The sequence below is a fragment of the Falco naumanni genome, chromosome 2 (assembly GCF_017639655.2).
Source record: "Falco naumanni isolate bFalNau1 chromosome 2, bFalNau1.pat, whole genome shotgun sequence".
NCBI lineage: Eukaryota > Metazoa > Chordata > Aves > Falconiformes > Falconidae > Falco > Falco naumanni.
Window position 1 is genome coordinate 114,560,707 of NC_054055.1, and position 23,962 is coordinate 114,584,668.

The following is a 23,962-nucleotide window of genomic DNA, read 5'->3' on the forward strand; positions in this document are numbered from 1 at the left end:
TGCCGTTCCGTGCCGTGCCCCGCCGGGGCGCAGGGGGGCGCTGCAGCGCCCGCCCAGCGCGGCCGCCGCCGAGCAGCGCCATGGCGGAGGGGGCGGGCGCCCAGCAGAGCTACGGCCCCCCCGCGCCGCCGCCGCAGACGGGCTGGGAGCGGCTCAGGGAGCTCTGGCGGCGGGAGTGAGCAGCGGGCCAGGCCGGGGCGGGCGGGCGGGCGGTGGTCGCTGGGCCCGGTGGTGCCCGCGGGGGCCCGCGCCCCCCGTGCAGCGCCGTGCCCTGAGCCCTGCCCTTGCCTTGCAGCGAGCTGCAGCGGTACCCGGAGGAGACGGTGAACATCCTCAAGTCGGCCTTCACGGGGGCGGTGATCGGCTGGGCGTACGGCGGGGTGCCGGCCTTCCGCCGGGCGCGGCGGGCCTTCATCGAGCGGAGCCACGGGGAGCTTTTCCAGAACCGCGCCGATGCGGTGGTACGAGCCCCGCGCCCCGGCACAGTGCGGGGGGGGACGCGGGGGCGGGCCGGGGCGCCGCCGCCACGGGAACCGCGCGGGGGTGACCCCTGGGGACAAACCGAGTTGCCAGCAGCGTGTCCCGCTGTCGGACGGCGGGGTGACGTGGCCTGCAGCCCCCTGGCTTTAACCCCGATACATCGGGCAGAGACCCCGCTCCGCAGCGTGGGGCTGGGGGCGGCCTCACGTTAACGTCGGTTTTTCTAAAGCCTTGTAGCTGATGGCCGCGCCCCGCCGCAAAGAGCGCTGGTGACATTTTATTGACGTGTCTGAGCTTCTAGGGGGTTGCCGGGTGGTTAAAGCGCTGCTTACCTGCACCGTTAGGAAGAAACCCCCTCTAAAAACCCACCTGCCCTTACACCGCTCGCTGCTCGGGTTTGGCCCCATCGGGCAGTCTGGCTCCGCTCGTCCTGCTGGACCTTCCTGTGCCCCTGCACCCGGGCCAGGCACTCACCCCACAGGCCCTGGAAAAGAGAATTTATTTTCTTTCATGGTATGAACTGGAGTATTCTTAATCTTTACGGAGCTGCTGTTGGTCACACCTTTTAAAAAGCTGCTTATGGTGAGACTTTTCAGCACCAGTGCTACACTGCGGGGTTGGGTGGTCTCTTAACATTTAAAGTAGGTGGATATTATTTACTTATTGTGGTCATTCTTTATTAATGGTTATTATTTATTAATACTTATGAACTCATAATAATGAACTAGTTTCTAGTTTGTCCCCCCTTTCTCCTCTGCTGCTCTCCTGTACTGTCCTTGGGAAGCTCTCCCCGTCCCCCCAGATGTGTTCCAGCACCAGGATTTGGAAGACTGGTTGATGTTACAAACTGGAATTAATTTTCAGTTTTCCTGTTGCTGTCTGGGGTAAACATGAGCTGATTTTCCTCTGAAGGCAGCCAACGATCCCTGAGGGTCAGGGTGTCATTCCCAAGTGACACCGGTCCCGTGACCCATCACGGATACCCCGGATGCAGCGGGCTGGCGGTGCCAGCTCCGTAACTAACCGCTCTTCTCTCTCCCCCAGCAATCTGCGCATCGTGCTGGGCTCAGGGGCTTCCTCCGCTATGGCTGGCGCTGGAGCTGGAGAGTCGCTGCTTTTGTGGCAATATTCAAGTAAGTGTTCCCCGACGGCGGCGGGAGAAGAGCTGGCTTATGCTTAAGCACCGGTGACAAGGAGCCCTTCGTGCCGGCAGAGCTCGCAGCTCCTTGAGAGATGACTGATGGTTCATTGAGGCTTGGAGTGTTACCAGGGAGTCTGACTGATGAGGCATCAGCATGAAGCGGATTTAACCTTTTATAATTGCCCCCGAATGCAAATCTTCTAATGAACCAACACAAAAACGAAAACTGGAAGAGCGCTGTTCCTTATATCTGTTCATCCCTGTACCTGACGGCTTCTTTCTGCTTTGGCTTCATCTCTTTTTTTTTTTTTTTTTCATTTTCCCCTTGTGTTTTTCTCTCGAGGGTGTTAAAGTGTGTTGGCTGTTTCTGCTTTCTATCCCACACTAATTTTTCTCCTTTTTGTTATGTTTCCTTATTCCTAGTTTGCATACACTAGCATTACTCACAGTTCTTTGTTCTTGTCCTCAAACGCTTGCAGATGATCACCTTGCTCTAAGCGGGCACTGAACGTCAGACCTACCAGTTGTATGTAACTCTTCAGGTCTCCAAATTTTTCCTACACACACAACCAATGCAGATAGTGTTCCTCTCGGATGTTTCAGTGCATTTCTGACAATATAGTATCAAACTAACCATGCCCTTTCTGAGTAAAGCCCTTTTGAGCTAGGAATATCTCTTTCCCTGACGTTCAAAATGGTAAATTTATGTGTAGTCCTAAACCTGCATTGACTGTATCTGCAGGTACATTCCATTTAAATTCCCCATCTGCTTTTAAGGTACCAGCAGTATTGACTAGCTTTTATATTTGTCCCCCTATGGCTTTTTGTACCTTTCTGAATTTCTCCCTTGATCTCTCTTGGTTTCTTTGGCTCCTTTTGGTTTAGTGTATGTTCTTAGGTTCAGTTAGCGTACTGTCTGCTTTCTCTCCTGGAGCTCCTGATTTCTTTAGATTTTCCTGGGCTTGACTTGTAACCTCGTCGTCTTCCACGAGGTGTCTCCTCTGCAGGCAGATCATCGCCCTTTCCCACTGCCCTTTTGTTGAAGGCTTTGAAAGCAGATTACTTGCCGCTCAGCGTTAATTATTTCTGTAAAGTCCCAGTTGAAGATTTTGTCCTACGGTTGTGTGAATTCTGAGTTTTTCAGTTTAAACCCAAATTGTTTAGCTTTACCTCGTGCAAAGGCTAGGGTGACGTTGCAGTGTTGGGAAGGAAAGGAAGATTGCTGTCGGCTTGGGGGTGGCGTGCGGGTCACTCCAGGAGGCTCGCTGGAGTGCTGGTGAGGAGGTGGCTGCTGAACTGAGGACAAGTGCTTTGGGGCTTAACTGATGTCTTTGGAGGAGATGGTGTGGTGTACCTACCCTGGGAAGAGACCTTACACAAGAGTAGGTGACTCTGCTGATGTCGTGAGCGTGACTTCGCTGTAGTGGTGGAGACTGTCTGTCAGGCAAGATTGTACCGGCACACGGATTCGGCTTCTGGGATAAAGTTCCTATATCGGGACGGACTGACTGACAGGGCCTTTTCATTGCTCAGTTCCTTTTGTCCTTTGACTAGAAGATGGGGAAAAAATAATCTTTGATTAAAAACCCAAAAAGAATTAATATCCCAGATCCAGGCCAGGAATCCTGGTATTCCGTGGCCTCTGACTGTGCAGCTGCCTGCAGTAAAGTCACAGGAATCCAGGCACTTGTGGCTGGCACGTGTGTGCTCTGGACAGATGGGCAACAAGGCAGTTAGAGGCAGCCTGAGGGTTGGCTTAATGAAATCCTTATTTCAGGCTGTTTTGCTACCTGTCCTTTTCCATGTGCAACTGCTGACTTCTGTGCCTTACCTTTGCAGCACGGTGAGCACCGGTCTGTCCGTGTACCGCAGTAAAACCACCATCGGTAATTTTGCTTCGGCAGGAGGTAAGACTGCTGCAACCTGCTGTACTTCGTGAGCAAGGGTCATAAGTGCAAAAGCATAAGCAGAATTCCATCTCTCTTGGATTTGAGCAGGTCCCCAGCTCCTGTGCTGGGTTTTGTTTCCTGTTCTACCAACTGCCATTGTAACTTTGCTCCATTGTGCACCGTTATTTGTAACAGAGATAATCGATGCACTTCTGAAACCATTGGGGAGTTGTGTGGTTATCGTCTTCAAAATACTTGCCAGAGATTTTGGGGTGAAAAATGCTTGTGCAGGGAAAAGGCAGCACCCTGTGCATGCCCCGCTCTCATAACCACCGATTTAGCAGGGAACGCATTTCTCATTTCCACTCTTTGAAACAGTTCAGTGCGCTGTTTATAAACTACCCTTTTCATGCTAAGTTTTGCATGTCTGCTTTTGGCAGCAGGGCTCCGGATAAGTGATCAGCTTGTTCGGTTTTACAAGCTGTATTGCCCTTACGGTGGGATACACGTTTTGCTGATCTTTTCTGCTTTACATGGCAGCTACTATTATTAGCCGTCGTCAATTAGGGAAAAAAAGCGGGGGAGTGGGGTCATGCTCCAGCCTGGGGGAGAGCTCGGTTTTACTTTCATAGATACTTTTATTTAGCATTTCTTGGGGAGTTTTTCTGAAGCCGAAGGAGCTTTGTGTAACATTTTAGTGCAGAAACCATGGTGACTGTATGGTGAGGGTCCCTCCCGCTGGCTGCGGCGCTTGGTTTCTGCTCTGTTAAAGGTAGATGTCAGCTCGCGGAGAGGAGAGATGCACCAAAGCAACCCCCTCCGTCTGTAAGCGGTGGCTGGTGGGGGGCTGTTTGTGGTTTCAGTGGGTTTGTGGGTTTTTTTTAGCCTTCACAGGAGCCGTTTTCAGAATGCACTTGGGCCTGCAGGGACTGGCAGGCGGCTTCGTGTTGGGAGCAGTGTTTGGGTAAGTTGTGACTGCTGCCGGTGAGTGATGGAGACACAGCTGCTCTGTGAGGGTGTTTGTTAGATGGTGGCCGCACACACCAAGCCTTGAGTCATAGGTGGGGCTACCAAAGCTTCCCTTCCTGTCTTGCCTTGAGGAATTTTCTCTGTCTCTCTTGGGACCTCACGATGATGACTTTTCTTCCAGGCTTTAAGCTGTTGGTTTAAATTCTTTTTTTCTAGATTTGTACTTTGCTGCTTCCTCAGGGAAGGAGCTCAGTGCCCTCAATGGGAGCATCTTACTTGCTGCTATTTGCTTTAGAGGAGACACTAACTACTGTTAAATAGGAAATTGTGAGGATGCGTTATAGACGTGTCTCCTGTCCCCATTCCTTGGCACGGTCGCTGCTGAGCGCAGTGGTTGTGCGGAGAAACGTTGGATGTCTGTTTTAGGGATGTGTGTTATCTGTGGGTAAAGGCAGGAGCGTAAGACACGGTTTCTGGGCTCCCTTCTCAGCTTCATCAGCCTGCTCCCGTAGCAGCTCAGAATCCAGACAGCATGCAAGAGGTGCTGGATGTTGTGATGGCACCTTTTGAAGAAGGGGGCTCCCTGGGGACTGCCAGCCCCTAGGTTAGGAATCTGTGTAAAAATGATTTTTTTACAAAATAGGCTCCATCAAAGCCAAACGTGGAGCATCAGTGAAAACACAGGTCCCACCAAGAGCTGGACAGAAGCTAAGCAGGCATGTGACTGTCTCAGTTATGGGTTAGGTGATCTACAGGGGGTTCGGGGACACCTTAAATCCTTCCACCTCCTTGCCCTATGGATGCCTGTCAGTGAGTAAATTAAAAATGTGTTATCGAAGGGGTTAGAGTGAGTCACAGCTGAAGACAGGCCATGTTTGGTGGCTGGCGGTAGGAGTACCTTAGTCTGTGGTGTGATGTGAGTATTGGGGAAGGTTATGCTCCACTGATCTGGTGGCTAGCTCCCACATGCTCCTTTTGCTGATGCAGGTAAGTTCTTACTCTTGAGGGTCCCCTGGGTGACTTGTGACTTTTCTGCTTCCTCCTCTAGGATCCCTGCAGGGGCTTTCTTAATGGTGATGCAGAAGTTTGCTGGTGAGACCTTGCAGGAGAGGAGAAACCGTGAGCGCAGGGAGCTGTATGAACAGAAGTTAGCGGAGTGGTAAGGAACAGCTCTGCCTGTTCGAGTCCTGACTAGAAGCGTGTCTAGGTCTGTGCGGTTCAAACATTTAAACCATGACACACTAGGTTTTCTAAACCTTGTTTCTTCTGCTCTTGGGTTTTGATGTGTTTCACGTACCAGTCCCAGAACTGCTGACGCAGTGTTTCCAGTGTTAGATGTTGCTGCTTATTTTGTAACAAGGTCTTTTGTTCAAAATTCATGCCCCGCCCCAGCCCAGTAACTGCATCAGTTTTTCACTTTTGCGGTGGCTGAGAAGATAAGCCGAGAGGCCAGGACTCTGGCTTTTCCTTCATTGCTGCCTTCTTTCCATCCCTGTGAAAAAGGAAGAAGGATAGCTGGAGGCTTTGGGGAGAAAAGGCTGTGACGCTGGTTGCATGACTTACTAATGGGCACAAATAATGCCAGTTCTAGAAGAAAAGTTTCAGGAGCAGGTATTCCGCAGTGATGCCTTTGTCAGGAGGAGACAGGCATAAATTATTTTGCGCTCTCTCTTCTCTCATTAGGCAATACAGGCTCAATGTGACTGAAGTCTTCGGTCAAACAGAAGGCGACACCCAGGGAGGACTGGAGACGGAGGGAGGAAGAGAATCTGGGAGCTACTGAATCTTCCCCAGATCTCTGTTGCAAGCAGCTACAAAGTATTTTGATTCTGTTCCTGAAAGTCTTCGGTCAAGGGGTGGTGGAGATATGAGTGAATGCAGTTATGTCCTGTGCACTTGTGAAAAAGCATTTTGCTGAAAGCATTGTTTGTGGATGCATATCACTGCACAAGAGCTCGGAAGGGCCAAACCTGTTTCAGCTGAGAAGGTGGGACTGCCACCTCTGCAGACTAGGAGGTGTCATCTAGGTTTGGCAGGGCGAGGGCAGCCACAGAGCCTTGTCTAGAGCCCATTTCACTGCTGAAAACGTCCAGACCACCAGTGATGTAGAAGTGTTCAAGGTAAAGGAGACTGTGAATAGTTTGGATGCTAAAAGTACCCTGATTGCAAAAGCTAATTATGCTCTGGTGAAAGCTGCTGTTGAGACAGCGCCTGAAGAACTTGCTGTCACAGCGCAGTACAGGCAGCACCAGAGCTGGTGGTTCTCCTCCCCTTGTCGTCCCCCTCCCACCTGGCCTGGCCGGGACCAGGGCTGTTTTGCCAACAGTGGTTTCTTCAGGCTTTTGGCAGAAAGCCACACTTGGTTCCTAGAGTACTTGGGATATTTTGCAGTCAGTGGTGAAGGGTGGAGGAGCTGGGAACGATACGGAAATACCCTGCAAAATACATGGTTTAGGTTCCTCAGTAGAAGTATGGCTGAGGGGGCCACAGAAAGGATGAATTGTTTCTGGTGAGGATGGGGGAGGAACTGGCACTGTGGACAGTTGTAACAGCAATAAAAAGGCGTCTAATGTCATTTGAAGGCTGGGAATTAGGGGATTACCTTTGCGGGAAATGTGGTTCAAGATGCTCAATAAAGCCATCTAGCAGTGGTGACTGTGTCCACAAGCTCTTTATGTTAGTACGGTATTTGCATCAGAGAAACATGCTGGAGTGATACCCTGTGAGAAGAGCTTTACCTGAGATCCCACCAGCTAGCTGTAAAGTCTGGTGGCGGAGTCAGACGTTCCTCTGTCCAGGCAGTAACAGAGACAAGCGCCAGGAGAGTGCCAACTCTGTCAACTATTTTGTACCAGAGATAACTGTTAAGTCATAGCTGTTACCTGTGGGTAGGGCTGCGGTTAATGTAGCGACGGTCTGAACCATCACCATCTCCTGCAAAGCAGAAGGTCAGAATTCTTGTCCCCTTTCTTTGTTGGAGCTTTTTCTCCTATTCAAGGGAGTTACATCCAGGCAGGGGGTTCGGGTCTCCTTCCCACGGGAAGGAGTAATCTGTTCTGGTTGAGCACTTTTCTCTTTTACAGCTGATTTCTGTTGAATGAAATACGAACAGTTGATTCCACAGAGGGTCTTCCACCCACCCGAAGCAGATTTTTAGCACAGCTCGCTTCCAAGGTGGTGTTTTGCTTTCTGACTTCTGAAATCAGCATTTTGCTTTTTAAACACCTCAGTGTAGTTTACTTTTCCATTGAATAAACACATGCATTTCAGGGTCGTCATCAGCCAGCTCTGATGTTCCTATTTTATGTGTGAGGGATCTGAATAAGCAGAGGTACGGGTATGTCCCTTCCCCGTCCTGTTTGAAGCTCTGCATGCATTGGTGACAGTAGTGTTACTGTCCTCTGCCCCCTCAAAAAACACAATAGGAGGCCATTCTGAGTCACATTTTTGCCATTGCGGTTACACAGCAATGTTTCATCTTTTTCTTTTTTGTTTTTCTTCTTTTTTTGCTCTTACATCCTCACCCAGTACCCCACACTTTTATCTGTACAGCACTTCTGATGACGCTTAGCTGTGTCACTGCTCAATCTTTCTCTGTTCTTATTTAGTGGTATTTGATGTGCTGTTGAAAGAATACCAATTCTCTCATGTCTGACCGTTGATGCAGGGGTGTTCTCTCATGGCAGAGCCAAGGTGGAGCAGCTGTGTGGATTTTCTCTCCATGTAAGGAAGGACGGGCCTGCTCGGTGCCCTTATGCTGCACTTAGCAAGGGGAAGCAGAGACTTCCATCTACACTCAAAATTAGTGGCCATTTTTTGCTCTATTTTCTGCTGAATTTAGTTCCCTGCACTTACACGTTTCTTGTTTTCAAAATCACTGTCCAAACGGGAGTGATGAGTTGGTTCAGAACTTATTTTTTAAATATAAATGTAAAGGATTCTTCACCCCCCTACACCCTTTCCCCCCACCCTTCCTCCAGCACAGCACTGAGGTTACCGGTCCTCCACTTTGAGTAGGTTACCACAGGTAGCAGGGATACACTGAGAACATCTTACAATGGATTTTGCTTTTGCAGAGAACCTCCCTTTTGGGATTGGGGAAGGCAGACGTGTTGCAAACTGATGGTGCAAACTGAGCATCGAGCACCGTAGCTACACTGACATTTGTTCATCCCTGACAAACTGACAGACACAAGATACGTGGAAGTTACAAACTGGGCACCTGAGTGCCGTTTTGTCGCTGCTGTTGAGCACACCGAACAGCGCTGAGCCTTCATACCAGCTGTACCTGTTACAGCTTTGTCAACCAGCTGCATCACCTGCCTTGTTGCTACGGAGCGTGTTTTTAGCTGCTGCAAAATGGTGGCTGGGTCTTCTGTGAATAATTAAAGGCTCTACCGTTTCCCAGCACATAGAACAGACGTCTTGTATTACTGAGGAAATGAAACCGAGTTTACCATTTATTTTTTAATACAATTAAAGGAGGAACCCCGGGGAAAAAATGTTATAGACAAAATACTTGTGATAAACAGAGCAGCTCACCTAGGACAAAGACCCAGATATTAAGCTGAAAAGGTCTCACAGAAACCATTCGTGTGCAATTCACTCAATACAGCCTAAGGCAATAAATCCCACGATTCATAATATAAGTGCTTAAGGAAAAAATAAACGAAATAACCCGCCCATCAAGAATATTAAAAACTGATGCTAGACATATTTGTCAGTGAAACTTTTTTGTTTCCTTTAGAAGAAGTTACTTAAAGTGTCACAGGAGTCTGTGGTGATGTAGAAAGGTTTGGCGCGGTGCAAAAGACAAAGCCTTCTCCAGGAGGCTGTGCAACTGTCAGTCAGGAGCAGAAGCAGAGCACGGGACAGTCAGAGGGAAAATATGCCGGTGCATCTGGCAGAGTTGTGCTGTGGTTGACGAGGTGGAAATGTGTCGTGCTTATAGCAGGGAAGGAAGCCCAGTGTTGAAAACGAGCTGAGAAAATACAGAAAGAGGGTGTTCAGCGTGCAAGAAGGTAGCAGTTTGTGCTGGAAAGAACAAGCACAGACTGAAATAAAAGGAAACTCGGAAAGTATGAGACGTCATTGCCCGTACACCCAAGTCCTGCAATAAGGTCAGGCTACCTTTTGGAAACACTGCTTTCAGCGTCATCTATGTTCTGCTTGCAACCAGAATGCGCAAGCGCAGAGTGCGCTTTCCCTGTCACCCACCTTATCTCCCATTCTCTGTCAAAACCCCCCTGCATAAGGATGTTCTGAAGTTCCCATTTTACCTCATACAATGGGAAAGCAGTAAAAAAGCTGATGGGGCAGCATGACTGCAGGAGTAGAGAGGGAGCAGTGTCTTTATTTTTTATTGGAGACATGATCCCTTAGGCTGTCATAGTCCAATCCTCTATAAACTGCTTTTGGCCCTCCTATCTCCTCCAGCAATTTCTCTCTCAATATGTACCTGCTCGAGAAAAGTGAAGTGTACGGAGTATTTCTTTGCTGTGTCCTAGCAAGATAAATGGCTCAAGCAACAGAACATCTCACAAAGGGGACGACATGGTGCTCTCAGGCTTTGGTCTGCCCTGTTAACTACACACGTGGATAGAGCAGTAAGGGAATGGGCACAGCTGGCAGTGGAACAGAGCAAAAGGGGAGAAACAGACCTGTCAAACTCAGGGCAGGGTGGAGTTAGGTTAGTATGCAGAGTTGCTTAGGAAGCTTGTTGGGGCTTGGGGCTTTTTCCTCTTTTCCCGTCAAAATGAGAAACCACTTTTTCCTACACAGTAGGCAAGAATGTCACCCAGATCAGATGAGTCCTATCCAATGTCAGCATCCTGTAGGGAACTTCCCTCAAGTCCTGGCTGGGTAGAAACAATGCTGGCAGAAAGCAGCAACATTCAACGCAAAGTAAATCTCTACGTCACTGTGAGAAGCTCCCAAGAACCTGGAGAGCCTTACCTAGGCAAATGCACAAGCAAATGCAGACCTGTTTTGAGGAAGCAAGGCCCTGAGTTGCATTTCATTACAACAGATACATGTGAGAGAACCACTGAGTGTTACAGAAATGTAAATGGGGCTTTACAAGGAATGCACATAAAAGCTCGTACATGTGTATGCGCAAAGGTGTGCACATGTGTGCACTCACATGCACCACCCCCAGCGAGCAGGCTGTGCTGTGTCAGACGTGCTCCTGTATCTCTGAGGAATTTAACGGAGGAGCTGTATCTTGGTACCTGGGTTGGCAAGACCATCCTTTCAGGACAAAAAGGTTATGAGAACTTCTGCCACTGCTGTAGATAAGCAATATTAGTTAGCTGTTAGGTGTGCCTTCAGTATGTATCATTCCCTAAGAAGTCTCATAGCACTGGAAATAAGCACGAGGCATCCAGTCCCACCTCAAGGTGCTGCCTCACGAGAAGTGCGTGCGTTATTGCCTCTTCAGGGGAGAAGGGACATGTATCTGTAATGGTCAAGTTCAAATCCAAAGTCTTCCAGCACAAACAACAGTATTGGTACATATCCGTGTGAGGCTGAATATAAAAGAAGTTTTAGCTGCTCCCAGTCACAACACGGAGGCAGAGCCCGACTTGTGATTGTGTGTCAGGGCCTGGGCTCTCCCCAGGGCCAGCTCTGCATTACTGAAGGGCGTAGGGGGCATGGGCTACCTGCTAGAGCCCTGCAGGCCCCCTGATTTTCACAGAGGCAGCATCAAAGCCAGGGGATCCCAAACTCTTGAGCTGGTGTGACAATGCTGACGATGCTCTTCTCCTGCCCCATTGCAGGAACACGGAGGGTCCTCCCAGGTGGAATTCCAGTGACCCCATCGTAATGTGACCGCCCCCCAGCTTCTGTGCTGTAGGTGGGGGTTTGTATTCATTCACACAAGACTATGTTGTCAGTCTTCTTGAGCAGTTTTCTCCTGCTGTCATCCCCTTTCAGAGAGCCAAAGGGTCAACGCAATAAGCATTGCTGTACAACAAACAGTGGGGACTGCAGTGCGCAATACACAGGGTAAGAAACCTGAGGGACACAAAGAAAAGATTTTAACGATTTTTTTTCCCCCTCTTCTCCTTAATCCTAAATGTCAGCCAGAATGTTGCAGCGCTGACAAACAGGGACCACCTGCGATAGCCCTCCACGAGAGGGCTCCTATTGCAGTGAAGACAGAGCCGTTTCAGAGCCAGGCAGCTCAAGACAGGCCCTGCAGTGAGCTACAGGCTGGCTCAAGGCTTACTGTGGAAACCTTTGGGCCATACGGAGGTGCTACCCCTCTGCGAAGTGAGGACGATTTCGAGATGACGGCCACTAAGGAAGCACAGCTTCTTCCATCCCTGTCCACAGGCAGCAGCCCTTCCAGGCACTGCAGCTGGGAAACACCAGCCACTTACAGAAGAAGCCTGGCAAGCTTCTATAACAAAAGAGTAATGTGGCAGAAGGGATTTATTCGGTAGGTGAACTCCTGTCAGTCCCCTCACAACCTGCCCCCCCTCCCAAATTCATGCTAACCAAGGCTCTCGTATCTGTTCCAGAGAGGGCCTTCCCCCAAGGAAAATGTGAGTGGGTGGTCAGGTTTGGAAATGAGACAAGTGTCCTGAATGATACGTTTCTCCTCTTTTCCATCTCAAAAACATGAAGCTTTTAGATTACTGCAACACACAGTGTGACAAATTCATGACTTCTAGGACTCTGCAGCTGTTGCTCTGCTGCATTACCCTGGCAATGCAGCATGCTGAGGTGAGAGCAGGAAACGCAGTCACCTGGATAATGATGTGAATAAGAACAGAGTTAGCTGCTAATCTTGCCTAAGTCTCTTGGCTTGAAAAATGTCTTTTTGGAAGACATAGCCCTGAACACAGCGGCGCTTTCAAGCCAAAATGAATATAATGCTTTGGAGTCATAAAACCCTGGTAAGCCCCAGCCTTCCCCAGCCCATCCTTCACAACACCTCATTATCAAAAGTAACTCCTTTTAAAATATGAGTGTTTCCTGGGCAAGTCTTAGAGGGAAAACTTTTCCTTCTCCATTCCTCCAGCTGCTGAAAGAAAGGGAGATATCTCAGTAGACTGGCATTGCTAATCTTACTGGGATAGCTGGAGTTCTTCTCTTCTTGTTCACCTCTCCCTCATCACCATTTGGCCAGTCCTTCATTTCCATCATCAGTGATGTTCCCCTGTTTATGCATCAGATCAGGCACACGCCTCACAGGGCATCAGCCAGAAATAACCTCTAGGGGCTGAAGCCACATGTGTGACCCACAGTAGTGATGAGCTACTCACGAATGAGTCCAACTAAAAGACTGCCCAGTTCTTAGTTGGGAGGCCCATAAAATGAGCACAAGGGCAGTAGCAGGGGATGTCACTCAGATCCTGATAGATGGATGAATGGGCTACAAAGCCACCTCTCAGATATTAATGAGCTTCCTTACACAGGTTCAGAGGAGGCACTGGCAGTCAAAGTTGTCAAATGTTCCTTCTCCTTCATCTCTCTCTCTTTTCATCCCCTTTTAGTCCCTAAAAATTTATGTTAATTAAGGACATAAACGCCACAACACCTTGCAAGTCATCCGTGCAGGGTCCACTCTGCGGAGAAAGCAACTTAGCAGCCCAGGAAATTCAATTCTCCAACATTTTTCACTAGATTCATTTCTAGACACTTGAGATAACTCAAAGCAAGCCATACACCACAAGCAACAGGAGCATCATTCCTCTGGTTACCTGACTGGGAAACACCATGTGTCTGAGTTGGCAACAGCACTCTAGTGCTTTTCTTTATCTTAAAGGACTGCACACACTCGTGTTAAAAGCCACACGTGGTTTTGTGAGCTAAATCTAACAGTATTTGAGAAGCTATTTTGCCAAGAGAAGAATGGTGAAGAAAACTACCTGCAAATGCAATCTGATCATACAGATGATGTTTCAGATGTCACTTTAGAGCTCATGGGTGGCTTCATATATTCTTTCACACCCTCTTCCACTGAATCCTGAGGCTTACAACAGTGAGAACAGACTGAAAAAGAAGATCCCTCATTAGTATTTGGAGTTCCAGAAGATATAAAAGCACTGAATCCAAATGTCTTTTTCAACAAAGTATAACTGAGAATGGAAAGAAAGAAGAGAAGAAATCTTTCAGGTCTGGTTACTTCTGTTTTTCATTGGCAGCACTTATCCCTGCCATACATCTGAATACGGCTGGCCCATAGTCTGATCTGGTAGAAAGCTCTGTTTTATATAAATGTGACCTATATAGTGTCATATGGATAAAACAGTTCTCGTTGGCATGGGGCTAGGACCTCAGCCTGGCACAAAGACAGGTTGCTACATGCTAATATAAGGCCAGAAGGGAAATAATGGTAAAATTTACGTGTCACTAGATGCAGTTTACCCAAGCAAGTTAAGAACCAGCCAACAAACTCTTTCAGTGCTTTAAAAGGAGTTCAGATTAAATAGATCCCCTTCGTATCTCAGCACCTAGGAATGATTGTTTTAATAATTCAAGATGACTCTCTCTGTACTATTACAACAAATTGTATTTGCACAAATTTTACAACATGGATCCTAAGCTATCCTTCAAGTGACCTCTAATCTTGGTCTAATCTTGGTACTTTCTGTTAAATTAATTGAAGAACTCCCCCCCAAAAAACAATCTCAAGAGTTTCCATTCTTAAATTACTACAAAGATAGGCTATGAGGTCCTCCAAGTAGGGAGTTGTGAACCTCAACAAAGCATCTAGATGTTTTGGTCACCACCACAATTACACATCTGAGAACCCTTATTTCCGTTTTGCTCTATCTTTCTATTCTCCCCTCCCACACTTCAGCTCTTTGAAGCATGGCTTTTTGAGCTCAGAAACCACTCTTGGCATCAAGGCAGCTTCCAGCTCAGCTTTCCATATGCCAGAACAACAGAGGTACTCTCAGACCTGTTTTGAGCTCCCACAGTAGCTCTTGAAAGGTGGCAACACCAGCTGAAAGCACTCTTAGGACAGGTATTTCCCTTCCCAGACGGGTGGCAACGCACGGCAGCACTGAAATGTGACAACCGTACAAACTGGGAAGTTGGATTGAAGCTCTTAGCTTCAGTTTCTTACAGCAAATGCCTGGTCTGAAAAGTGGTTGTACAAAACAGCACCACTTGACTCGGCAAATCTACTCCCTGTGCATATTAGGAAAACGGGACTGAAAGGGAAATTCCAGTTTATGCAGCCATGTCCCATGCTGTTGCAGGTGATCACATTCGACCACGCTGGTATGCTTTTTACATCTACTTTAAAAGCAATCTGGTTTCAATATAAAAGGCTATCTCAGAATGCTCCAGAATACTACTGATACTAATTAAGGAACCTTTTAATTTCCAGCCTATATTTGTTTAGAGCCAAATCTTCCGATTCCAGTTAATTTTCTCCTATAACCGGAGGTTCATTATCCACGCAGCTAACAGCACAGGCTGTGATCAGCTGTGATTTTTCTTGGTTTCAACCTGCTTGCTGCTTTCCCATTCACACAGCCCCAGGGAACAGCAGGAGAGAACCAGCACTGGTGTCATAGGGGCACGAGTGGAAAATGAGGAGGTGCAGAGGTGTAGCCAAGAGTCACTGCCTTCCAGAAGCTTCCTTTCTTTGTGATAAAACACCAAAAAGAGAATTAGCTCAGCCTGACTCAGTGGTCACATGGGTTTTTGAAGGGATGTGGTTGCTGAGGAGGGAAAGAGAAAAATATTAATGCTACCTCCACACCTCTGACTTGGGAGTGAACTTGTCTGAAGTTGAAACGGAGGCAGCAGAGGACACAAGCACAACAAACTTACAAGCGTCCCTAAGTGAACTGAGTCCCTGCTGCTTAGCAAATAACCTCTTTCCAACCAGAGGTACCACTGCAACTGTGATGAGCTAAGATGCTCAGACTGGTGGCTTCTGGTTTAAGTGGGCTGAACCTAGAGCACCCTCAGTGTGGGATACTTGTCTCCAGACTCGACTTCCCCAGCGACCAGAACTTGATTGGGTGATATTTATAACGTGTTGCTATCTTTCTCCAGGACTGCTTTTCAAAGCTGCTAACAGGGTGTGGATAGGGCACCTACCGCGGTTGACTTTCAGTACTGACTGGATGCCTAACTGCCTTTATAGATCCATTAGATGTCTACCCACATTTTCAGGGGCTTTTTGGCTAGGTCAGCTTAGACATGATTAGGAGCGACAGCTAACAGATGAAATTTTTTTTGAGCCACCAAAAAAAAAAAAGAAGAAAAAAAAAAAGAATCTACTCAGCTGCCAGCTAACCCTGAGATGCTTGAGGTCCCCTTTGCCACTGAAAAGCTCCTGGAGACATGCCTGGAGTTACAGAATACTTCATAGGTTGGGAAAGGGCACATCACTTGTGGTGGTTTTGGCCACAAAAAGATGGCAAATCCATGTCTCCCAGTTGGGGTTCTCCTAAAAGTGGGGCATTGCTATGCTTCAGTCTTTTCTGTGGCCCTAGCACTATGTATTTTTGTAACTTTGGCTCCGTGACTTTTCTGAGGGATTGTCTAAGTAGGGTGAGTAGAGAGACCCCGTTTTGAAACCGTCAGTGCTCAGTTGTGTCTATAATGATGACCAAGATTCTTGGCATTGATTCTTGGCATACATAAAAATGGACCTCTGTGAATCTCTTCAGTCCTGTATACCCCTGATTTTGGAAATATTCTGATCTGCTTTCAAAACTCCGCATCACCCCTTCACTCTTTAAAACCTGAACCCTAGTGCTGCCTGCACACAAAAACGTAGGAAAGTCCTGAGCTGGACTTAGATTTTGTGACAGTAGATGCTGCATTTTAATTAAAAAAAAAAAAGGGGAAATGAGAAGGTACAAAAATACCTAGTGTGTCAGTTTATTTTCTATAAATGTATATCTTACATGGAAACTCCATAAGCAGGAAAAGACACTTTCTTGAAAAAGGAGCTACACTTACCATGCCTTGGGAGGTATCTTGCTGCTAGGGTGATAGCCAAAAGGAAGATGATAATGATGATACTTGAGGCAGTAATGACATTATAAGATGGAGGCACAGTAGGGTCAATGCAGTAATTTGTTTTTTCTGAGACAGAAGAAATAAAACATAAATAAAAGACCCAACAACACATTGGCATTTTCATGTAAGAGCAGGTATGTGAATTTTGGTGGTTCTGGCAAAATACTAATTTAGATACTCAGCCTGAAAACTCACCTATTCAATAAACAAATAGATGAAGCTAGTACCTGAACTTCTTCCATTTCCCCACAATTTGCTATGTTCTGAAATTTTTAACATACCCACAGAATCTGAAATGTTGGGTCTTTGTCCACAACAGGGTCGAGACAGGCAATACTTAAAACCATTAAAACTTTTTTTAAAGAAACTGGTTATGCTCGGTGGAAAAGTCTGAGTCCGTATCTAGAAAACTTGCACTCTCAAAGGTACTCTGCTTTTTTTCTTAATGTTTTCACCCAATTTATGCCTATTTTTGTCCCCTCTGCATTCAAAAGTTATGGAGAATGATGCATTAGATTAGAATAGACTTTTTTTCTGCACGGCAGGAAAGCGTTGTGGCAAAGTTCAGTTTTAGTGGATCTGGAGCCTTAGCTTTTCACCACTGGAGATGACCATCCTGCCGCCTGGACATTAGAATAGATAAGAACAGGTCATTCTTGTACAGTACAGCTCTAATTCGACAGGAGGGACAGAGCTGGTGCCTGTTCACGGGTCTTCAGATCTTCATCGTCTGCATCTGGCACAATTAGGCATCATTCAACTTCTAAGGCACTAGCCTGATCCACTGTACAACCTTCCCCCCCACTGTAGGGTTGGTCTCCTATGTTTGCCAGGGGCTATATTCTGTCTGGAACTCCATGTTCAGGAAAGATTTGATTCAAGGACCCTTTCCATCATACCAAAATGGGAGCGGTTCCACATCTTAAAAATCAACAAGTGGAGGTTTTGTGACTGCTCTTGCCACTCTTGATTGCACCCTCCTCTGAGAATCTGTGACAACAGTGTATTACTATTGTTACTTTTTTTGTTACTCTCCTTTTCTATGTAGCACGATACTCATAACCTTCTCCCATTACCATCTCTAGGGACATTGTGCACTACATCCAGCAATAACCGATATTCATAAAGCACTAGTTTCTGGCATTTGTTCTGAAGCTGAATGGCACCTCTCCTCATGAGCCCCTTTGATTTTAGTAAGATTGATGAATGAGGCACCTTGATGAATAAGATACAATTCCCTAGGAAATATAGCACTTCTCTAGCTTCCCTTGAAGATGCCCTTATCTCTACAATGAAAGCTTCAGACCCAGAGACATTTCGGAATACTTTTTTAGTAACAACATTAAAAAAAAAAAAAAGGTCTTTTGGCTTTAAGGATTTTCTTGCAAATCCCGTTCTACTGTAAAACATCTGGACTGTAGTGTGCTGCCTTCCCTGTTTTCACTTGTACCTCAAGCTTTTCAAAGCACAGACTTATCTACTACATTATCACTTTCAAGCCACACACAGTGTTGGAATTTTTCTTATGAATTAACCCTTTATTAAATATGTGCAGGAAAGCAGAATTTTTTCTTGATTCCAGCTGACAGCTTCTGAAGCGGGAACAAACATGCTTGTTAAATGAGGGAATTATTTTTCAGCGCAACATGTAGCTGTTAAGGCACACACATTTCTCAGGCTCCTCCATTCAAATGCCAGGTCTGTGTCACACAACTGGCTGCAAGACCATGCTGGTGCAGAGGGGCACTGGGTGGTGGCAACCCCAGTCTGTGGGAGCTACTGAGGCTGACATCACCAGATCACAATGGGACCCAGCTGCCCCCTTAGCCCAGCTGTGACTTGCGGTAGAGCAGCAGGAAGACAGAGCCATCTCGGCTTGTCAGTACTGTTGTAACTCTCTTTTCCCACCCTGCTGTCTTACAGCCTTTGAAATATTTGGGTGTGCAGCTCACAGGTGGCATCATTGGGTCATCCCTGCATGAACAGATACACAAAATCTATTGCTTTCTCAGAGAGGCAACTCAGCAGATTCAACAAAATGGTTTTGTAACAGAAACTATTAAAACCTACTCAGAATCAAACTGGTGGTCTTGGCAAGGCCACCATATTCAACAGAGCAAGTGATGTTGGTGTCCTTGGTCACGTTGAACGACTGTTTGCCAGTGACGTTGTATGGGCTGAAGCTGGACTCAGACACCCAGATGGCATTCCACACCACAGACATGTTGTTGAAGGTTCCAGAGATTCTGGGTTTGGGGAAACCTCCGTGAGAAGAACATGTTACCACCATCTCAGTTGAGTCACAAGAAGTAGCTGATACTTCTGTTGTTATGTTTGGCTCACTGAAGTCAGCTGAAGCAAGAAAGATTTAGTTACCATTCTGTCAGATTACAATGAGGGCTGCAGTCCTGATCACCCATGGTCAAAGCAAAGACTCCCCCACAGGGCATTCTTCCTCTATAATAATCTGTTTGGCCTTTCTCGTGCCTTAGCACTCTCCCCACAGCCTTGACTAGATATGGCCTAAGCCTTTGCTTCTTCTCCTTCCTGTGCTGTACACAGCCCTCCTGACCCCACCTCTCCAATGCCACCATTTCTCTCTACATACAGCAGTCTGTGGAACAACAGAAGGAATCCTAAAACAGGTAGGAAAAATACAGCACTGAATAAAAATCCGTATTACAGGCAATGGCAGACCGTTTCATTTTCCCTCCCTCATTAGTCCCTTCCTAGTCGAAAGCTCACAAAGGGTCCATCTCTGCTAGGAGAGGAGGTGAGTCACATGTTGGACTTTCAGCCAGGATAACCAGCAAAAGACTGAATTATATTTTCTGCATGGGAGCCCCTCCAGAAGGCCCAGCTGAAAGCAAGACCAAGTCATACATTGCAAAAATGCCTAGCAGTGCATGGGTCCTCTCAGACCACATTCTCACTGGACTTTTTTCTCATTGACAAAAACTATTTTCAGAGGTTTCCCACTCACACGGCTTGTTCCATGCCTTCTCTCCTAGTCAGGTGTATTGCTGTAAGCGTTTGTGGGGCTGCATGGTGAAATGGATGAGAAGACTAACATGAGTGAAGAAGGAGAAGAAGGATGGTGCCCTTTTTACTCTGCTTCACTTTGCCAGTCTGGTTCACCACGTTACTGTAAATTGTTGCATTGGTACAACTAAGGATGCCCACAGGTTGCAACAAACAGTCCAGGGTGAGGAGGAGGAGGCGGCAAGGGGTGGCAAAGGAGCTATTTCAGGCAACTTTCACACTGGAAAAATCCACAGGACTACATCTTTAGCAAGAGAGGCACCAGTCAGAAAAAGACTCAGCACATGGCTTCCTGGTGGGCGAAAGTCACACCAACACCACCACGGCCAAAGGGACCACATTGTCCCTCCCACCCCTGCCAGCTGTAGGTCTGTAGCCTGCACACCCCTCAGGCGCCAGCTCACTGCAAAATGGCCCTTTTTGGAGCATTTAAGGTTTTGTCTGCAATCGCTCCCTGCCTGACTTGCCATTTGACCACATGACTCCTGGGATCTGCACAAGGCAGAAGGGCCTGCAGTCGTAGCGTGTCTTCCACAGCTTCTGCTGGCCACAAACCCATAGTTTAGGCTACTGAGGAACCAGTAACTAATGAAAGAAACTTGCTCAACATTGCATGACCAAGCAGTGGCAGACAAGGAGAGACCCAGATTTCATTCCAGGCTCACTATCTCTTGATCAGTATGGCACTGACATCCAGTCTGGAAAGTCCCTTCAACCATCCCAGTCAGCTTCACCAAGCCTCCCTGGTCTGTCACCAGGGAGTAACACCTTTCTGCCTCTCTCAGGTTAGCCTGATGCCAGCAGGGCTGAGGGGAGCTTTCCCTTTCCCGATCCCCACAATAACTGATCCCACTTTACCAAAGGGAGCAGAAGTCCACAATTATCACAACCGGTCTGTTAAGACAGCAAAGATACTTCTAGAAGGAAAGAAACTGGAGTATTTGCAAGGAGGAAAAGGCATCATAGTTTCACATTTTTCATGCAGTTAATTCCAGAGCCCTCATGGCTAGAGAGGGTGCTGGCAGTGCACTTCCCTTTTTTCATATCAGGTTCCAGAAAGATCACTAAATTTGTCTCCTTGCACATATGCCTACCATGCCCTCAAAAAAAAACACGGACAATGGCCAGACCTCAGGAACCTGTTGTGTTTTTTTTTTTTGCTGATGAATCTCATTCAACATGGGGAACACTCATTCACTGACTTGTCTGAAAGATTCCTGGAACTCTCTACTGGTAAAGGTATTCAAATGTATGTAAATATTTATATCTGTTACCAGTATCTCTGCCTTTGGTGGAAACCAGCTGCCAAAATAACAGTGGTGGAAATGGAAAATAATGTCAATGGAACTTTTTGTAACCTCCAAGAAAAGATTCAGGTTCATTTTGAGCAAAGGAGCTCAGGTTGTTTCTTCAAGGTAAAAAACCTCAAATCTGCAGCTGGGTTCAGCCTTAGGCTGTGGAGCTGCAGTGCAGCTGGCGAGCTGGCCAGCCCGGGCTCCCCAGGGGTGGGCTGCAGGGCTGGGCTGCTGCCGTGGCCACAGAGGAGCAATGCCACCCTATTCCTCTTTTGGCCCGAACGCTTCCAGTGCGCCAAGGACTTAGTTTCTGCTTTGCCCAAAAGATGGCAAGGGGAAGAGGTGGCCTAGGGCACCCACCAGCAGTGGTACCTGGGGATCTGTCCTGGGAAACGTCCTTTCCCAAGAGGGGGGTATCAAAGGGAGGGTGGTGGGAAAGACAAGTTTTCTGTACCTGGGGTAGTTTTGGAAAGGAGGAGGAAAGGAAGGAGGCTGCTACAATGGAAATAGGTAAAGCACCTTCCTGTCGCAGCACTCCCCAAACTAGCCAGCTGCAACAAGGTCTTCTACCATCTCATACCAGCACACTCAACATGCCAGTCCCTCTGCTGCCTTCTTGTCTCACCTCATCCAGGGCATATGTTCTCTCTCTGCTTCTTCCTCTCTCACCTTCTCTTCCTCGGCTGCTCTCTTCCCATTGGCTGCCCAACATCTTAACTTAACCAGCCACACCTGCACCTTATCTACATCGGCCAACCCTCCACCCCTGAAGCCAACCCACATTATATATTATCAATGCTAATTAACCCAGCTTCATTCCACTACACCTTCCAGCATTCTTTTAGGTTTCCTGATGAACGTCTTATCTGCTGCACTATGACTAAAGCTTAGAGCAGTGTCCTTTACCCCCAGAGGCTGACACCAGAAAGCCTCAGGTGTCAGGAGGCAATCCACCTACCTGTAACAATGAGGGCGACAGCCTCATCACACACAACAACTGAGTTCTGTGAAATTCTGCGTTGAACTACACACTGGTAAGGGCCATTGTCTAGGATTTCCATGTGGGAGATCCACAGGGTGAGGTTCCTTGGGTCCATCTCTGTCCGATTCTTGTACCGGTCATGCTCGGAGATCTTCTTTCCCTCTGCGTAGGCAAGCACTACTTCTGTAGTATTCTTCTGCCAGTAGACCCGGTAATTATGTAGGCTTTCCCAGCTGGGAATTTCATGACAACAAGGCAGGCCAACTTTTTCCCCCACTTTGCTCTTGACTACTTTCTTCTCCAGTGCGTAGCCTGTAGGTGGGGGGCAAACAAAAGTCAGTGAGGCAGTGATATAGCCTTGTGGCAGGGTCTTCTGCATAGAGCTCACCTCTTTCAGCTCTGCACCTCATCACCCACCGAGCTGTTTACAACTTCAGCTCTGCACTGAGGGGAGCTCTCCCTTGGCATTGCCTTTTACGTGATGCTCCAGTCCTGCTTAGGATCCTGAGCTAGCAGGCATGCAGTGATTTCTGCATGAATTACAGAAGGCGAAGACAGGAGAACTACCTGCCTGGACAGAAATTTTTCTGCTCCCTTAAAAATCACACACCTGAGATGAAAAAATTGCCACTATTCATGTAAAGGGATAAACCCACATGTGCCAAACTACTATCTCCTCTGCTCTCCCTTTGCAAAGCTCAGTGTTTGGAAAGTCTGTGTCACCCTCTGATGGGTTCCCTGCATGCCAAACAGAAGCACAGTGGACTATTAGTTTGGGGGTTTGGGGTTTTCTTTGGAAGGTTTTCTTCTGTAAAAGAAAAAACCCCAAAACTTTCAAGATCCCAGAAGCTAGAAGCAGCCCTACAATGATAAAACAAAGGTTACGGCTACATTGTCATCAGCAAATACATTATTAGCACATGAAAAATTTTGCCTAGTCTAGCTAAAACAAATTTATATTTGTGAAGCCCCGTGCGCCTGCCTTGCAAACCAGCATAGGCATTCCTCAACTCCTGCCCAGCGACCACACGTGTCAGTGCCATACCTAGTATGCAGGCATGTGCTTCCAATAAAGAGCTGAAATCCATGCAGGGGGAAATTAGGTACAACTTTGACCATGCCAACAGTAACCCCAACCCTTCGCACTCTGATTTCTATGCACTCCACTCCCGTGATCAGCCCTGCTTTCCCACTCCCCTTCCTCTTTCCAGTGGGTAGGTGCTTGCAGGGGGCAGGACCTGACACACGAGGGAGCAGCCTAGCAAGTTGTTCCTGCTGTTGCTGGAAGAGCGCCCCAGCACTGATGTGCGATCCTGTGCTGCACCAAGGCCAAGGGAGATGGTTGGGCTTTTGGCTGGGTTTGTGCAGCCTTCAGGATGATGCTTATCCCTGCACACCCTGCTTTGTTAGTCCAGGAAGTCGGGCTGCAATAGGTTTGCCCTGCTTGCCTCAGCCTCACTACCTTAGCACCCATCTCCGGTAGTGGGAGATACCCATCTACTGCACTCCATTGACTGAGAGCAGAAAAACAAGGAAATAGCCAGCCTCAGGACAGACGAAATTTAAATTCCTTCTGCCATCCCTGAAGAACAGATCTCAGTAAACATGTCTGAGAAAGAAAGCAGGGATGTCCTGGCCAGACAGTGTGTCACTGATGAGGACAGTGCAGCATCACCCATCCGTGGAGGTAAGACCCCATGTGCAAAGCCTCTGCCTGACTGCTTGAAAAAGCTGAGTCTAAGAACTGCCACCCACCCCAGAAAAGTCTGGCTGATGCTGGCTCACACATTATTGTCACAGCTAATGCCTAACCACAGCCATGCTGTCCACAGGCACAGAGTGCATCGCTCAGGGTGCGCCTGGGGCGCTGTGACATTCGGATTCAGCTGAAACATCTAAAACTGACATAAGCTTGCTGCCAGCCAGGGCTCATTTGCTTAGCAGTGACTCCCAGATCCCTGGGACACTGTCACACAGCTGACAGTGAGACCCCTGTGGCATGCTGACCTGTGCCCAGCAGCACACCCTGATGATGTGCTTTGCAATGCTCCAGCTGCTGGTGCAGGAGGGAGACAAGCAGATGCTCAGCCAGTGCCCTGGCACAGCTGGGTCTTGGGGCAGCACTGAGAGAAGCTTGCTGAAGTTAAGCCCAGACAGCAAG

General features: G+C 47.7%; 2 protein-coding genes across 5 annotated transcripts in view; one reads left to right on the forward strand and one right to left on the reverse strand.

Annotated features, from left to right (window-relative positions):
- Nucleotides 1–38: 38 nt before the first annotated feature.
- On the forward strand, nucleotides 39–7,130 carry TIMMDC1 (translocase of inner mitochondrial membrane domain containing 1). Its single transcript, XM_040582956.1, has 7 exons — nucleotides 39–175; nucleotides 296–461; nucleotides 1,525–1,613; nucleotides 3,461–3,528; nucleotides 4,396–4,474; nucleotides 5,528–5,638; nucleotides 6,163–7,130. The coding sequence occupies exons 1-7, from the start codon at nucleotides 81–83 to the stop codon at nucleotides 6,260–6,262; spliced, it is 708 nt and encodes a 235-aa protein (XP_040438890.1). The 5' UTR covers nucleotides 39–80; the 3' UTR covers nucleotides 6,263–7,130.
- Nucleotides 7,131–8,926: 1,796 nt separating this feature from the next.
- Nucleotides 8,927–23,962, reverse strand: part of CD80 (CD80 molecule) — a 30,891-nt gene continuing 15,855 nt past the window's right edge. For 3 of the 4 annotated variants that reach the window (XM_040582952.1, XM_040582954.1, XM_040582951.1), the window contains 5 exons: nucleotides 21,778–22,113; nucleotides 18,553–18,834; nucleotides 16,423–16,548; nucleotides 13,359–13,482; nucleotides 11,398–11,496 (listed from right to left, as the gene is read on the reverse strand). In XM_040582952.1, coding sequence (XP_040438886.1) covers nucleotides 13,376–13,482; nucleotides 16,423–16,548; nucleotides 18,553–18,834; nucleotides 21,778–22,113 — 851 coding nt within the window. In that variant the 3' untranslated portion in view covers nucleotides 11,398–11,496; nucleotides 13,359–13,375. Of the gene's footprint in view, nucleotides 11,497–13,358; nucleotides 13,483–16,422; nucleotides 16,549–18,552; nucleotides 18,835–21,777; nucleotides 22,114–23,962 lie in introns of all 4 variants that reach the window. The other variant, XM_040582955.1, reaches the window with a different exon arrangement.

What these genes read in the sequence shown, in the direction of transcription:
- TIMMDC1 (XM_040582956.1), top strand. Translation starts at nt 81, where the DNA reads ATGGCGGAGGGGGCGGGCGCCCAGCAGAGCTACGGCCCCCCCGCGCCG. An exon ending in AGAACCGCGCCGATGCGGTG is followed by an intron (nt 462 to 1,524) that starts GTACGAGCCCCG and finishes TCTCTCCCCCAG; the next exon opens with CAATCTGCGCATCGTGCTGG. An exon ending in GCTTTTGTGGCAATATTCAA is followed by an intron (nt 1,614 to 3,460) that starts GTAAGTGTTCCC and finishes TTACCTTTGCAG; the next exon opens with CACGGTGAGCACCGGTCTGT.